Source organism: Mesoplodon densirostris, chromosome 1, assembly GCF_025265405.1.
Source record: "Mesoplodon densirostris isolate mMesDen1 chromosome 1, mMesDen1 primary haplotype, whole genome shotgun sequence".
Lineage (NCBI taxonomy): Eukaryota > Metazoa > Chordata > Mammalia > Artiodactyla > Ziphiidae > Mesoplodon > Mesoplodon densirostris.
The window spans coordinates 92,985,532-93,001,740 of record NC_082661.1 but is presented as its reverse complement, the minus strand read 5'-3'; the positions used below and the strand labels follow the sequence as shown (position 1 = coordinate 93,001,740).

The window sequence follows — 16,209 nt, the reverse complement described above, 5'->3', positions numbered from 1 at the left end:
TGTATCTCTGGCATCCAGAACAGTGCGTGGTACAGAGCAGAAATGTAATAAATGTTTGTAGGGTAGGATGAACGGACAAAAAGGCAACACAACTGCAAACAAACCTCTAAACCATCTTTATTAAAAACTATCAATATAGTATAAAAATATCTTCAGTTATATAGAATATAGAAGTACAACTCTACAAAATTAAATTATTTCCACACAGTTTAGTATACAAATTAAAGTTTTAGTATCATTCAATAATATATTTTAAAATATCCAAAGTATAAGTCATCGTTTTAGAAGTGTTTAGTGCAGAATACTTTTTCTTAGCTTTCCAAAATTTTGTACAGTAGAAGGTATGATTTAGCTGACTCCATGGTTTTCAACCAATGGATATTTAATAATAATAATAATAAATGGTGGTGGTAGTAGTAGTAGTAGTAGCAGCTAACACTTTTATAGCACATAGCATATGCCAGGCACTATTTAGAGGGAAATCACACAGACAACACATGATTATTCACAATATTATTTTCAAGAATGTTCAGAGTGGACAAACATAGTAAATTGATTTCATAGCTTTTCCCATTTGTATTAGAAATATAAAAAAGCAGGCATTGCAAATTTACTATCTTGCCAGCATGCATCACCATCAAGGGTCCCTTGGCACAAATAAGAAACATTATCTTCTCTAACCTGACCAAAAGAAACAAAGAGCGATAAAGAAAGAGAAAGGGGTTAGAAGCTAAAATGTAATTTTGTGGGGCTAAAAAATATATGATGGTGGTAAGACAGCACTTGACTTTTTTTTTTTTTTTTTTAATGCTGGTTATATAGGCTTTTGCATTACAGTCTTTGGTAAACAAGAACTTTTGCAGGATGCTAATAAACTCCAACTCAAGAATGCTTCTATATCTGCTAAAGTATTCTTTGTCCCTCTTTATTTAATAAAATGGCAGATAGGCACTTCTTGTCTAATAATCAGACTGATCTACTTTCAGATGTGAATCTGAATGTATATGGAAAAATAGGCAGCTAAGTTTACTTATAATGCTTATTTTGATATGCATTTAGAGATAAAAGCCAAGATAATGTTTGGTTTTATTTCTTAAAAATGCAATGTCTCTGCAACATGGTCATTACAGAGCACATCTACAATGTTGCAAATGACTTCGCCCTTATTACCATCAGTAGTCTGCTTTGTCTTTTTATTTCAGTTATTAAATGGTGGTCTCATGATTCTTTGACACCAGGAAAGCAGTTCAACAAACCAAAATTTCATTAAATGAAACAAAAAGTTCCTGATGGTAAAATCCCAAGTCTTAGTTCAGTCTGTTTGAAAATCTGAGGTGATCAATAGCTGCATTTATGAATAATTCTCAGTATTAAAAATAGCTCATGGTGTTTTGGAGGACATATCAAGAAATTTAAGACATTTACTAAATACTTTAAAATAATACCTCAATACCTATGTATGTACACAAGCAGTCCTAAGACAGTAGTAAAGAGTCTATCTACCATTTGACCAATATTATAATCTTAAGGGGGAGGATATTGCAAGCCATTTTCTACATTTCAAGAACCAAAGTTTCTTTCCCTGTTTTGAATGCCAAAATTAAGGCCCACAAGTCACTAATGGGACAAGTATAGTGGTTTGCATCTTAAACGCCTGGGTGAAAATCTCTTAAACTCATGACAGAGGGATAATAGTGTTTCTTCTAAGACCAAATCTTTCAAATGGTGCATCCACTACATTTTGCAGTTAATTCAGAGTAAGCTGGAGGTCTCACGTTTGAGGTAGGGGAAAGGCAGGGACTGGCTTTAGATGTGCCGACATAATTTGCCTTCCAAAGTTAAGTCCTGAAGAAGAAAGAACCCAGTATTTTAAAGTCTTGGGGGCATCTGAGACTTCAGTAGAATCCGTTGGGTAAATGTCAATTAAGAATTGTCATGTTCTTCCTTTCTTTCAATCCACCAAATTCTGACAGCCAATGAAAATTCTCATCTTAGTACTTTTCTTTCTCTACTCAAAGTCAAGTAAACTATTGTTCATTAAAATGTCCCCCTTTGGGAAAACCCAATACATAATGATCCATACTTGTAAGGCAAAAATTTGTATCGAACAAAAAAAGTCACCATAGAATTTTTTTAGTCAGCTTTTTCAGTGTTTTCAACATGATTAGGTTTTTAAAAAAGATTTACATACAACTTTCCCAAAATTCATGAACTTGCATAAAATGTGTGTGTATACCTGAATATATTTCAACAAAGAGAAATACAATGAAAGTTTATGGACAAATAGTTTAAAAAAATATATCCTAGTCAAAACAGAATTGACCTGGAAGAGTAAAGAAAATCAAGTAAATAAAAAAAGAAGTTTAATTTTCACTCCTCTCTTCCCCCACTGTGAGGTATCTACTAAAACACCTAAACTAAAGAAAAGTATCTGATCTAAGAAGCAATCAGTACTTGGACATTACAAATTTAGGTACCAAACAATAGGCAAGAGGGAAAAAATTGCACATTTTATACTTAAGAGGGTCTATACTTAGACACCTCAAAGCAATCATTTCATATACTTAGACACCTCAAAGCAATCATTTCATTTGTACATGAAAACTCTGAGCTCACAGAGGTACAACAACTTGCTCATGGTCACAGCACTAATCAGTTACAGAACCTGGTCACCTCCTCCCAATTTCATGATTGTTTCACCAGATATCAATATTAGTCTTGAGAAAAATATACAACGAATTGGGTATTTTTCCCAGATAAACATTCCTATATTAATTTTACATAAAACACATCACATTATTTCAAACTAGTAAATAAATTAATGGTATATACCAAAATGGAAATAAGTTAACAATCCCTTCTTCATATTTTGATCAAGTATCTTCTTCAAAAGTCTCACAATAAGATTTAGTGCATCAAATCCAGCAGCATATCATCCCGGTCTTTAACAATCTTATGTTCAGTATTGAACAGTGGAAAGAAGTTAAACCTTATCTCTTTGTGAATGGATTTCAGCAGTTCTAACACTACTTTATGGTCTGTGCAGTGTTGCTGTACATCAAGAAAACACAGCTACAAGGTTAATCCAAAGAACAATTTAAAAGCCATTTCAATGGCAATTTCTGTGACTGAGTCATGAAAACAGACGTAAAGTTCTTGAAGTCTGGGATGAAGAAAGAGCCTCCTGTAGAGGAAAAGAACACACTCATTTCAGAAATTCCAAAAACAAAAAACAAAGGAAAAAGACTCCAACTCTTCAATTTATTTTACTTAATTTTTTTTGTTTCTGAAAGAATAAGTAGTAAATTCAAAACCACTAATCTAAATCTACAGTAGGGGGAAATGCAGCTGGATTTATTATAAAATAAATAATATATGCCTTAGGTCAATTATGTTTATTTTTCCAGAGTGTAAAAAGCCTATTATACCAATATGTATAATCATGTCCCTCAGTTTTAAAGTATTAAATGTAGTCATTATTATTACAATACAGCAATGGTGTACCATCATTCTAAGTACAATAGTTATTATACATTGAATTGGGATTAACATTGAAACTTTGATTGTCTTAAAGAGTTAAAATTTTAGTCTATTTAATCAATACTAATGTATACAAATCAAGCCATTTAAATCAGGTGTAGTTCTGCCTGACTTCCTTAAATTTCTCTATTCTACATAGATCAGCATTGTCATAATTCAACACCTATTGATTTTTTTCAATTCCAATTGTGAATGTAGTTAAGGCTCCACTGTACACCTGCACGTGTGCCTAACTGGTCTTCTTATCTCTATTCTCTCCTGTGTCCACACTGTTTTCATTTGCTGCTCCCAGCTTGATCTTCCAATAGCACAGCTCTGATCACACTACACTGAGTTTTGATCATGCTGATGCTCCCAAGCTTGGTTGGTTACACATCAGAATCACAAGTGAGCTTACTAAACATACAGAGTCCCACTCCCATAGATTATGGTTCAGTAGGTCTGGGTTGGGGTGCAGGCATCTCTGATTTTAATAAGTGACTCAGGTGATTCTAAATCCCGTGGACCAGCACATGGGAATTACTGCTTTGGATAGCCTTTGTAAAGCATTTGTCATACAGCTTAGTACTATATGATGGTGTCCAGTAACATTAGTCCCACCTTACTCTGTGCTCCTTCCTCCACCAATTCTCTACCGCAACTCAAAGAACTGTCAGTGGCTCAATATTTTCCTCAAAATTCAATTCCTTAGTCAGGAATTGAAGGCTCTCTGCAGTGGTCCTAACTTAGCTTTCCAGCTTGATCTTTCACTTCATCTTTGCATATGCTATTCCCCTACCATTCTAGCAAACCAGTCTACTCACTGCCATGCCTTATGATTTCCCCTGTTTGGATCTTTATTCATCCCATCCTTTTCCTAGAATGCTCTATCCAAAATCCAATTAATTTTCTAAAGCAGATCAATGGAACCTCTAAGACTTTCTTTATAATCTCAGCTTAGATTTCCCCCCCTTCCTTGGAATTCCCAGAGTGTTTGGTTGTATTACCTAATTTATTATATATAGCCAGCTATCTTTCTCTCTATCTCCATAGAATATGCATCCATATATACATAGGTATTTAAGCATGTTTCATATTTCTTCTGCTAGATGTAAGACCATCAGATGCAATGACTGTGTTTTGCTTTGCGTGTGCCAGTCCACCTACCCACCACCACATTTTGCCAAGCACAGCTCCATTTACTAAATCCTTACATATTTATCAAGTGACTGTGTGCCAGGTGCAGGTGCCAGTGGTGGACAAGACAGATCAATTCCTGACCTCATAAATCTGACATTCTAGTGAGGGGGAGAAAGATCATAAACAAACAAGAAAATTAAGAATAAAGGGGTGATAGAACAGAGAATAACCAAGTAGCCACTTTAATGTGGGCAAGAGATCATGGCTTGTCTCTTTAACAGGGGATGGCACGCTAGCACTGGTCTGAATATCCAGGAGCCAGATATGCAAAGGTGAAGAAGTAGACCATCCCCCATCCAATGTGACTGTGCACAGTGGACGGAGGAAGAGAGTGACAGGAGGTGGAAACAGACAGGTGGGCAGGGGCCAGGGAGGGCAGGGTCTTGTAGTTAGTTGGGGGTAGGAGAAGGAGAGGGGAAGAGAAGAGGGAAAGAAAGGAGGAGAGAGGGAAGAAAAGAAGTAGGGACAGAGAGAAGGAAATAGCAGTGAAAGTGTAGACTCATTACCTTTTAGTGTATGACTAATACAATTTTGTAAGATAACTGAATAAGTTTTCTTCTTTATTTTTTAACAGAAAAAGAGTTGGGAGCAATTTAAAGGAGATACTTAGGAAATAAAATTCTAAAATACATTAAAATATTATAGTTAGGTTAATAATTCCATGCCTATATCTGAACATGTTTATCTCCATTACCACTTTTCTGTCACTTTTTAATATTTTTTTCCACTTACCCTACTACCCAGTAAGCCATAACTGGTGGTGTTTTTCTCTGATCAGTCCAGTTTTCAGGTGAGCATTCAAACAATACACCATGTTCTTTCACAGGGTTAAGAGAAGACATTGAATTTGTAGAACCTGAATGATCTCCACCATTTAGTGCTTTCTTCTTCTGTAAATTAATAGGTATTATTAATACTAACTGGTATTAATAGTGTTACTTTAAAACGTTTTATATATAGATTTGAATTGGTTGATCGTAATACTTTAAGTGCCTGCAATGACATTCTTCTCTTTACCTGCAGGAAAATTTCTATTCTTCCTCATACTTACTTTATTATTATTTTTTATACATTTATTTATTTGTTTTTGGCTGTGTTGGGTGTTCGTTGCTGCACGCGGCGAGCAGGGGCTACTCTTTGTTGCGGTGCGCGGGTTTCTCATTGCTGTGGCTTCTCTTGTTGCAGAGCACGGGCTCCAGGCGTGCGGGCTTCAGTAGTTGTGGCGCACAGGCTCAGTAGTTATGGCTCGCAGGCTCCAGAGCACAGGCTCAGTAGTTGTGGCGCACGGGCTTAGCTGCTCCACGGCATGTGGGATCTTCTGGGACCAGGGCTTGAACCTGTGTTCCCTGCACTGGCAGGCCGATTCTTAACCACTGTGCCACCAGGGAAGTCCCCTCATACTTACTTGAAATACCATCTCCTAAAAGAGACTTCACGGATAAAGTCTCTCTTGACTCTCCAAGGGAACATTTTGTTCACAGCCCTACCTTATTAGTATTTACGCTATATTATATTATATTATATACGCTATATTATATAGCGTATATATATATATATATGCTATATTATATCATCAGTTTATAGGTTTGTTTTTCCCAGTACATTAAAATCTCTTTTCCAGGGCAGACAAAATACGCTATTCATCTTTGTATTCTTTGAAAGCAGCTGTGCTTGATACACAGTAATGAACAGATTACTAATGAGTTACTAAATGAATAGATGATTTTGTAATATACTTAAAACACATATACTTAAAGCAGTATTGTCTCTTCCTCTGAAGCATACTCTATATTTCCCACTGAGTAAATCATTAGCAAACCAGTGACTCATTTGGAATATAAAGACTTTTTGTAAAGTTCAGGCCAAAACAGTGGAGTGATCCTTGATTCTGCTCTTTCTCTCAAAATACTTATTTAAGACATCAGCAAATCCTTTTGGCTCATCCTCCAAAATATATTCAAGATCCAGCAGCCACTGACTTCTTGCTTTGAGAATTTCCACAGCTCCTAACTGGTCCCTGCCTCCACCCTCTCTACCCTACAAGCTCGTTCACAGTAGCATGAGTGATCCTTTCAAAACTAAGGATCATGTCCCTGCTCTGCTCAGAACTGCCCAAGAACCTCCCATCTTCTTCCAAACAAAGCCCAGACTCTCTAATCTATTGGGCCATACATGACCTGGCCCTGCTACCTTTGCCATCTCAACTGCTACCACTCTTCTCCCTACTCAGCCCATTCCAGGGCTCTCTCAGCTGCCCTACCTCCGTGGCTTTGTACTTGCTGTTCCTTCTGCCTGGAAGCTGTGCCTCCACATCTGCCACATGGCTTGGTCCCTCACTTTATTCAGGTCTCTGTTCAAATATTACTTGACATGATCAGAGGCATCTTTCAAAATAGTTACCCCCACCTCTCAACCTTACTTTATTACTCCTCTTGAAACTTACCCTACCTGATATATTACACTGCTTGCTAATTTATTAGCCTCCCCTGTTAGAATACAGGCTTCATGAGGAAAGAGACTTTGTTTTGTTCACTGCTGTATCCCCAGCATCTTGAGTAGTATCTGGTGTGTAGTAGGTACCTCAATATTTAAATAATATGGGGAAGCCTAATTTATATTACCAAATATTACTAAATAAGTTAATGAAATAAACCTTATAGAATCTATCAGTATGTTAAACAGGAAAGGAGGAGCCTAAGAATGCAAAGCACATAGAGATACATAGTCAAACATAACATTTTGTTGAATACCAATTTCTGATAGCTCGAAGAAGAAATCCTGTAAGACAAAGAATTTTACTGCTGAATGAGTCCTAAGAGATGACATAATTCAGCTCACTCACTTTATAGCTGAGAAAACAGGAAGAATTTATAAGGCTCAGTCCAGGATTCCTTACTCCCAGCCCAATGTTCTTCTACCTTTAAGCCTAAATTCTTCACAAATTTAGTATCCTTAGTACACGTATTGCTATGTACATTACAATCATTCTTCAGGGAGTTTTGTTTTTTTTTTGGCAGTATGATGTTTGACCAGTCACAAGTAAACTTCTGTATGTTTATCCTTTTCAAGAAATCAATACTTATCTTTCCCTGCTATTAAAACTATCTACTTGATATTTTAATTGTATACAACATTACTGCTTATCCAGAGGTACAATATTAAATGAAACTTCATCCTGGATTGAAAAGCAAGCACGCAAGCAAGCAAGCAAGCAACCAACCAACCAGCCAAGTGGCTGAAACATAACAGTATTGCGCCTACTGCTATACTTTATTCCATTTTGTTCCAAAATACCTTATCCTGCTGGTAGAACACTTAAAGAATTATCAGTTACCAAGTGGTAAAGATAACTGTCCGAGAAATGGTTGGGTCAAATATGGGAGGCAAGTTTACATTACAAACTACTATGTTCTACTTTGCTATAGAAAACACACAGGTCCACCGTTTCCTGAAATAGTAATCCGGGACATCAAACTCAGAATTATGAAACAAAGTTTTAAAGTTAAGTACAGTGAATATAATCCTTTGGCATTCAAGGTAGATGGAATGACTGTTAAAAAAAATAAATGAAAACAGTCATTGCTGGACATATTGATTAAAGAGTTTTAGAGAGAATATTCAGAGGTCTGGAAATAAACTGGCAGAAAATTATATTTATAGCAGTGCCCTACCTCTTCACCCAATGTCTGTTGGAAAACTGCACGAATGGAGAGACAACACTGATGGAAATTTTTTATCAGCTGAGGATGGATAGAGCCACTTAGCTGTGCCACCTCTTCGTGGGTAGGAGTAATAAAGATCCCTTGCACTGTTTCTAAAGCGACATAGTGGAAAAGTGTGTTCTCAGGACCAGACGTCAATCTTGAAAAGAAAAAAAAAAAGATATTAGAAGTAAACTTAAAAATGTTGCTTCATTTTGAATGCTGTAGACATCTAATAAGCTTTTAACTACAACAGAATATTTAGGAGTGTAATTAGGGAAGGGAAACTAGGCCAAACATTGAATTCCCTCTTCCTCCTTATCTGAAATATAGGCTAGGGTTATTATCAATTCCCTTAATGGAGGCAAACACTACATGTTATGCAAGGATAAATAAACACCAGTTCGTTTGCAAGTAACTTAATCATCCCTTTGCTAAGCAACCCAAACTGGCTAAACTCCTCTTTTTCCATGGTTGGTAATGAATAACAGCCCATGTCTGGCCCAGATATCTACAAGCCATAAACAAGATATGTCTAGCGTGGACCACAAATAAAAACACCTTCCGATAAACTAAGCTTTTCAGTTAGTAGCATTAAAGTCTCTTACCACGATAGTCAAACTGATGATCCTGAAGAAAAATAAAATTATTATTACCAACTGCAAAGCTGAGTTAATATTCTAGAATACCATGGCAATTGCTAGAAGTATTCTACTACTTCTTATCATTACAGTTTTCCTTCTCTTCTATGTTCTCTTACTATTTTCACTCCTCCATTCTTCTTCTCCATCCTTTCTTCCCCTACTGAGATCTCAGACAGGCCAGGAGAACCTATAAATACTGCTTATTTCTGCCAGCAGTATGAAGAGCTAAAGAGCAACAATAACAGCAACAATGAAATAATGGCAACAGTTATCATATACTGAATGTCTTCTATGTTCCAGGGTAGGTGCTTTAAAATACCTTAATTCTCATAATGACCCTGTAAGATATTAAACATTACTATCCTCATTTCAACCGTGAGGAAATCAATGTTCAGAGGACTTGGATTAACTTGTTTGAGGTCACATAGCTAAGTGTCAGAGCTTAACTGACTCTGCTCCACTATACCTTGCTTTTTCCTGATTGGCAATCTTTAACTACATGGACAGCAATTCCCCAGCTGCATCTCACTCAGGCTGCTCTATTCTCATTCTAATGTCTGTTAAAAAAATTCATTTAGTTGATTTTTCTTCCAGCCATAGCACAGAGGCAAAGCAAAGGCATATTTCAGCTCTTAGCCTAAATACTGCCTCAATCATCCATGATAACAAAATTCCTGTTAAACTATTAATTAGGCAGCAAGATCAGAATAACTTTTGATCACTAACTAATGCTCTTGGTTCTCTTTAGAGACGGGGGATAGGCAGGGAAGGAGATCATCTACAAATTTTTCTCATACTTTGCCATAGGGTGGTTGGCTCATTAATACTGGTGGCTGATATTTTTTCAATCAAGTAAAAAATAATCAAAATGAAAAAAATTATAATTATTCAAAAAGGAAAATAATTTAAAACATACATTTTAATCCTGAGGTCACCAAATTCAAGAAAAGGTATAGAACAGAAATGATTCTTAATAAGAATCATTAATTCTTTTTTTTTTTTTTTTTTTTTTTTGCTGTACGCGGGCCTCTCACTGTCGTGGCCTCTCTCGTTGCGGAGCACAGGCTCCGGACACGCAGGCTCAGAGGCCATGGCCCACGGGCCCAGCCGCTCCGTGGCATGTGGGATCTTCCCGGACCGGGGCATGAACCCGTATCCCCTGCATCGGCAGGTGGACTCTCAACCACTGCGCCACCAGGGAAGCCCAAGAATCATTAATTCTTAATAGGAATTATTAATTAATAAGATTCCTATTTAGGGAAGTTTAGAATTAACATTTGTGTTAACTTCTTTCATTTTCTCTGAAAACAAACCCACGACAAAATGAGCAGGTCTAGTGCTTGAAAACCATAAATCAACTCAGTGTATATTAACTCACTGAGTGTATAAACCGAAAGTTTAAAAATCATCAAACAAGCAATTACTCACTGGGAAGACAAATATTTGTTCAAAAAAATGTAGATTAAATCAGATTAGTTCTTCAGAAAGGTCACTCCTACAGCAGAGAATGGATTCAGGATAGGCTGGGAGTTGGGAGCCCATTGCAATACAACCAGGTGAGAGAATAGGAGCTTGATCTAGGGTAGGATCATTAGGTGTTGGATCCATGCAGAATGGATAGGACTTGGTTACTGAATGAAATGTTTTCTGTATATTGTTGTTTTTAGTATGTTATATATTTTTATTTTACAAAAACAAATACAAATTAGGATAATATATTACACACTGGTTTATATCACACTTTTAAAATTAACTACATAGTTTGAAGATCTTTCCATGTTAATAAAGAGAATAAATATGCATCTGTAGCATCCTTTTAAATAGGAGAGCCTATGATTTACATCACATATTACTTTATGCTTAATTTAACATAATTATAAATTTATGTTGTTATAATATAAACTTAAGTTATAAACTTGGAAAAAGTTTCTTTTTACTAGAGATAAAGCCCAAATAACACACATACATATTTAAAAAATAAGATATGGAGGTAATAAAAATTCAGAGCAGTAGTTTTTGTTAAATGGAAGACTAGGGCTTGGGGAAGGTATTTTAGGCTTCCAACAAAGGTTTGATTTAGATTTCTTTGATTAAAAAACATTTTTAACTATTAAAAAATTAAACATCATATTGGAAGGCATTAAATTCCAAATTTTAACACATTATATCAATATTTCCAGTGCATTATTTTATGTAGACAAATTATCTTGATTTTGCCCTGACTTCAGGAAAAAGGCTTTTCCTGACAACTCTGTGAGATATGTATTTGAACTTATTATAAAATGTTTCAACGATCAAGAAGGCAGTAGCTCTGAACTTCTTTTGTTTTTAATGGGAATTCTATTTGTATATGTCTACTTGTTCAAATAAAAGTGCGCAATTGAGGGAATGCCCTGGTGGTCCAGTGGTTAGGACTCTGCACTTCACTGCTGAGGGCGCGGGTTCAATCCCTGATTAAGGAACTAAGATCCCGCAAGCTGCGTGGTACGGCCAAAAAAAAAAAAAAAAAAAAAAAAAAAGTGTGCAATTGACTTTTTTACACAAGTTGATACCATGCATGACATCGTAATTAAATAGCAGATGAAGCTCAGGAAGACCAGCTTGTCACCACATAATAGTGTTCTTGTTCTTGCCCAACAAGAAGTAAATATGTAACATTTCATATTTTAATAATTAAGCTGTTAAACATGCTCCTCTCACTTAGTTCCTTTTACATCAGAATTCCCTACTTACTGTAAATTTGAGGTTTTACCTATTTTCTAAAGAGGGTGTCACAGGCTCAGTTCTCTGGCCCCAGACTCTGATCGGGAGATATGCAGGGAGGAAGTTTATCAGGGAGGATGCTTGGAAACAACACCTGTGGGGGTAAGACTGAAGGACTGAGCAGTGGGAGAAGTTGAACCACGCAGCAGTTGTGACAGACGTCTCAACAGATACCACCGGGAATGCTGAAGCTTGGATGGCCTTTTAGAGTTGTCCTGAATTTAAGTAGGGGCCAAGCCTTTGTACTTACTTATCTATTAGTCATTAGATGTAGGCTACTCCTAGAGAGAGGTTGTAACCTTGGCGGAGTCAGTAAACTTCCAAATAGGACAAGGCCGGGGAGGGACCCAGCCATGTATGAGCCATTAGCAGCCATCACTCTCAAGCACTGGGAATGAGTACCCAGGGCTGAGCACTATCTGCAAAAACACAGCATCCACCAGAGTCTAAAAATAGTAAACTCTAATGTAAAAACTAGACACACAAAAGGGAGGTTACCTGTGGAAAAGACATAAGTGGGAACTTTCATATTTTGAAGTATTACTTTGTATGCTTTTTAATTTTTATAATCTGAGTATGTTTCCTATATGTATAATGAAAGATATTAAAGAAATAGCATAGCTATTACCTTTCATATGTAAGAGATATCATAATTACATTTGTTGAATAAAATCTCTATATGTTATGGAATAGCACTTTTTTGTTGTAACATTTCCTCGAAGACACAGAGTTAAGTGAAAAAGAATAAAACAAGGAAGTTTCTTACTTCATTGTATTATATATATCCAATTCTTTTTCTGAAAGGTCCTTTTTCAGGTTCCCCAAATGAAATGGATTTGGAAGAGTAGACTTCTTTTTAGTGACCTAAATAAAAAGTATTATTAAGTAGATCCGTTTATATCTAAGAATGGAATCAAACAGGAGAAATTACGTAAAACTAAAAATCCTTCTAAGAGAACTACTTACTATTTTGCAATGTTTCTTTTAAATATTTTTGATGCTAACTTGTACTTCTTGGCTTATCCTATGCTAACAGTGACCCAAGGGCCATGTCATGGGAAGACATGACAGTTCTCCCCGTAAACCTACTGGAGCCATAATGGAGCTATCACCAAATTTTGTTACAATTTATATGTATGCATACTTATCCCCCTCTCTAGTCTCTGCACTCCTCGAAGGCAAGAGCTGCATCTTACTCATCTTTTTATCTCCTTTGTGTAGCATAGCCCTTGGCACATAGTAGATGCTCCATCAATATTTGTTAAATGGCTGAATCTTAGAGATTAATTCAATTTCTTTTAGGAGTTGTTCAGGGCTCTTTAAGTCTATCCAAATCCTATCTTATCCTACTCCTATATTTCCTACCAATTTCACAGACTTGGATAATGAATACCACCAATGTGAGTACTTCCTAAATATACCCACTTAGGGCTCCAAGAGTGCTCTATTGTTTGGAATTAGGAGATCGAATCTATCTATCTATCTATCTACCTATCTATCTATATAATTTTTTAAAGTTTCTGGTTCTCTTGTTTCTACTGAACACTTCCTAGGTTATTTAATTAGATCAGCCACCAAATGCCCCACAAGTAGGATGTTTTCTGTTATCACTGTGAATAGAAAAGAAAGAGTTGAACATGGAAAGTGGGATAAAAGAGTTTCCCTACTTGTAATTACTGTCAAGTAGATGTCCTAGCTGTCAAGGGGCTAATGTTTTATTACTTGACATTTTCTTCTTTCTTTGGTCCTCAATCGTTGGTTTGCCAACAGTGACTAAAACCACTAATACAAATAAGGAAGTATCTGCCATTAAAAATTCTCTTGCAGTTATAAGTAAGGACTGGAGAGACAGCTTAGCTCCCAGAATGTACACACTTGAATGAACACACACCTTAAGCAAGGCCCCACTTTCTTCTGAACCATCAGAACCCTGAGATGCTGTAGTGTGGGGACTCAGGCCAACACCTTCTCCACCTTCACAACCAGTGTCAGATCCTCCACTTCTGGATGGACTGGGCTTACGTGTCTTTAGGGAATAGTCACCAAAAAGAGTTCTTCTGCATGTTGGAGAGGTTGCTACTTTGGAAGTACCTTGTAGCCTACTGAGGATAGGTGAGGTTGTTAAATTATCTAATTTTTCATGTGATCCAGCAAGAAACCAGTCAGCACAAGACAAATAGGGGGTTGCAGAAGAGGCTAGCCGTTCATTTATGCGGGAATCTACCCCTTCCAGCTGGTGAAGAGTTGTTTTGACCTGATCCACATATATACAGTCCGGTCCAGGATTCCCAACAGCTTTGGATGCACAGCCTCCAGCTTCTAATAGTACACACAACATATAATGTCTCTATAAGAAAAAAATTAATATAGGTTTAGCTGCATGAAAATATTTGTATGTAACATGCATGTATAAATTTATGAATACTAAACAGATATGGGCATGTGGCATAATCGTGTGATGATTATTGAAAAATCCTTCCTCCCCTTCTTAGTTATCCTCAATGCTTCTTGATCACCCTTGAAAACAAATCTCACATTGCCTTATCCTGATATATCATCAACTGCCACTTTTGGCACATGAAATTCCCTAAGGTAGCTTTCAAAGAGCCTCAATAATTGGTAGTCCTTTCATTTACAATCACATATTTATTCTGTTTCTGGTTCTATATTCTTTTCATGTCTCTCTCTATTTCCCAAAACAAACTAGAAGATAAAACCTCTGTTTTTATAGAAATGGGAACAAAATATCTTAAGAACCTGCTAAAATCTTATCTTGAGTTTCATTAATATTTCTCTATGAGTATTAAATGGATACAAAAGAAATAAGGGCACATATTTTGTTTGAATACTACTATTTGACATGCTTATAATTTTAAACTATCATTTTTGTTTGTGTATTTATTTAGTCTGTAAATGGCAAAAAAAAAAAAAAAAAATCCCAAGAAAAACTAAGGTAAACTTACCAAGCCAACAATTAGCAAAAAATACCTCCCTTCAGGTTCCTGAAAGACTTCAGGGTTTGAGTCTGTAGAAGGTTGGAGGTGATGTCGAGGAAATACTTCTCTCCATATTACCAACTGACCAATTCTTTGTTTTGCTGCTAAAGGCAGTAGGCAATAGTGGCGACAGTATACAGCAATATCAATAAGATCATCCTTAGGCAAATGACTGCATATCAAATAACCCTTGAATTTAACCACAGAGAATAAAAGTCAACTAGTGACATAAAGCAATAATCCTATAATATAGTTCTAAGAGTTTTATAGGTATTTCTTCAGTTGGCTTAAAATATTCCAGTTTCAAATGGAATAAATGAAGACATAGTAAAAATAGATGTTTTTTTCAACTAGACATCAAGTATTTGGGATAACTTAAGTCTATAACAGGTACACTTTAGCATAAAGCAAGATCACCTCTAAGTAGCACTAGCCTGAGAATTTGGCAAAATTACCAAAGCACTGAATTCTGAAGATGAAAAGCAGAGAAGCAGGAGTCGAGGTGGGGAGAGACTTACTTTTCACTGCTTACAGTTCTGTATTGTTTGATTCTTCTTTAGATATGTTTTATATTGTGCTTAAAAATCTTTTTTAAAAATTAAAATACTTAAATTCATTTGATGTTTAACTTGCTTTACATGGAAGTCAACTACTTAATGTTAGAAAATTTACCAGAAAGATGCATAGTTACTTTCTGAAGATAAGAAAAAAACCCCACATGATTGCAAAAGGAAATCAACAAAGTAGTATTGCTCTCCTCTCATATACACTTGGTTCTTTGAGTACTGTTTCTCTCTTACACGTTTGTAAATGCTTTAAAATGTAATGAAACCAGAAATATTTATTGTATTTGTAAATATGTAGGTACAAGTCTTGTTTTAAGATCTAAATTTTATGGTACCTACATTCAGAGCAAAAGAGTTAAATGTATTTTTCATGTCTGTAACAATTTGAGAAAATTTACTTTAGGTCTGTTCATATAGCAGTATGACATATATAAAAATTTCAAGCTTCAACTTACCTTGTAAAATAGAGAAGAGCCCAAAATTGTATATAGCCGTCTCATGTCATAGTAATCCTCAGACTGGGGGAAAAACCACAGTGGATTATATATATATAAAATTTTATATATATATAACTATATGTATATATATATATATTTTATGATTTAAAAAAATCCTAGTTAAGCTACAACAGTTAAAATGGAAATTACATTCTTTAGTAACTTATCTCTTCTTCTTTTGGTATTTATTTATTTATTATGGAAGTATAGTTGATTTACAGTGTTTCAGTTGTACAGCAAGGTGATTCAGTTACACACACACACACACACACACACACCCATTCTTTTTCAGATTCTTTTCCTTTATAGGTTATTACAAGATA

General features: G+C 35.8%; 1 protein-coding gene across 3 annotated transcripts in view; it reads right to left on the bottom strand.

Annotated features, from left to right (window-relative positions):
* Positions 1-238: 238 nt before the first annotated feature.
* The window catches only part of INTU (inturned planar cell polarity protein), an 82,825-nt gene continuing 66,854 nt past the window's right edge, over positions 239-16,209 (bottom strand). For all 3 annotated transcript variants that reach the window (XM_060105778.1, XM_060105757.1, XM_060105768.1), the window contains exons 10-16: positions 15,845-15,907; positions 14,791-15,012; positions 13,719-14,174; positions 12,594-12,691; positions 8,391-8,580; positions 5,452-5,609; positions 239-3,184 (exon numbers count right to left, since the gene is read on the bottom strand). In XM_060105778.1, coding sequence (XP_059961761.1) covers positions 3,073-3,184; positions 5,452-5,609; positions 8,391-8,580; positions 12,594-12,691; positions 13,719-14,174; positions 14,791-15,012; positions 15,845-15,907 — 1,299 coding nt within the window. In that variant the 3' untranslated portion in view covers positions 239-3,072. The remainder of the gene's footprint in view (positions 3,185-5,451; positions 5,610-8,390; positions 8,581-12,593; positions 12,692-13,718; positions 14,175-14,790; positions 15,013-15,844; positions 15,908-16,209) is intronic.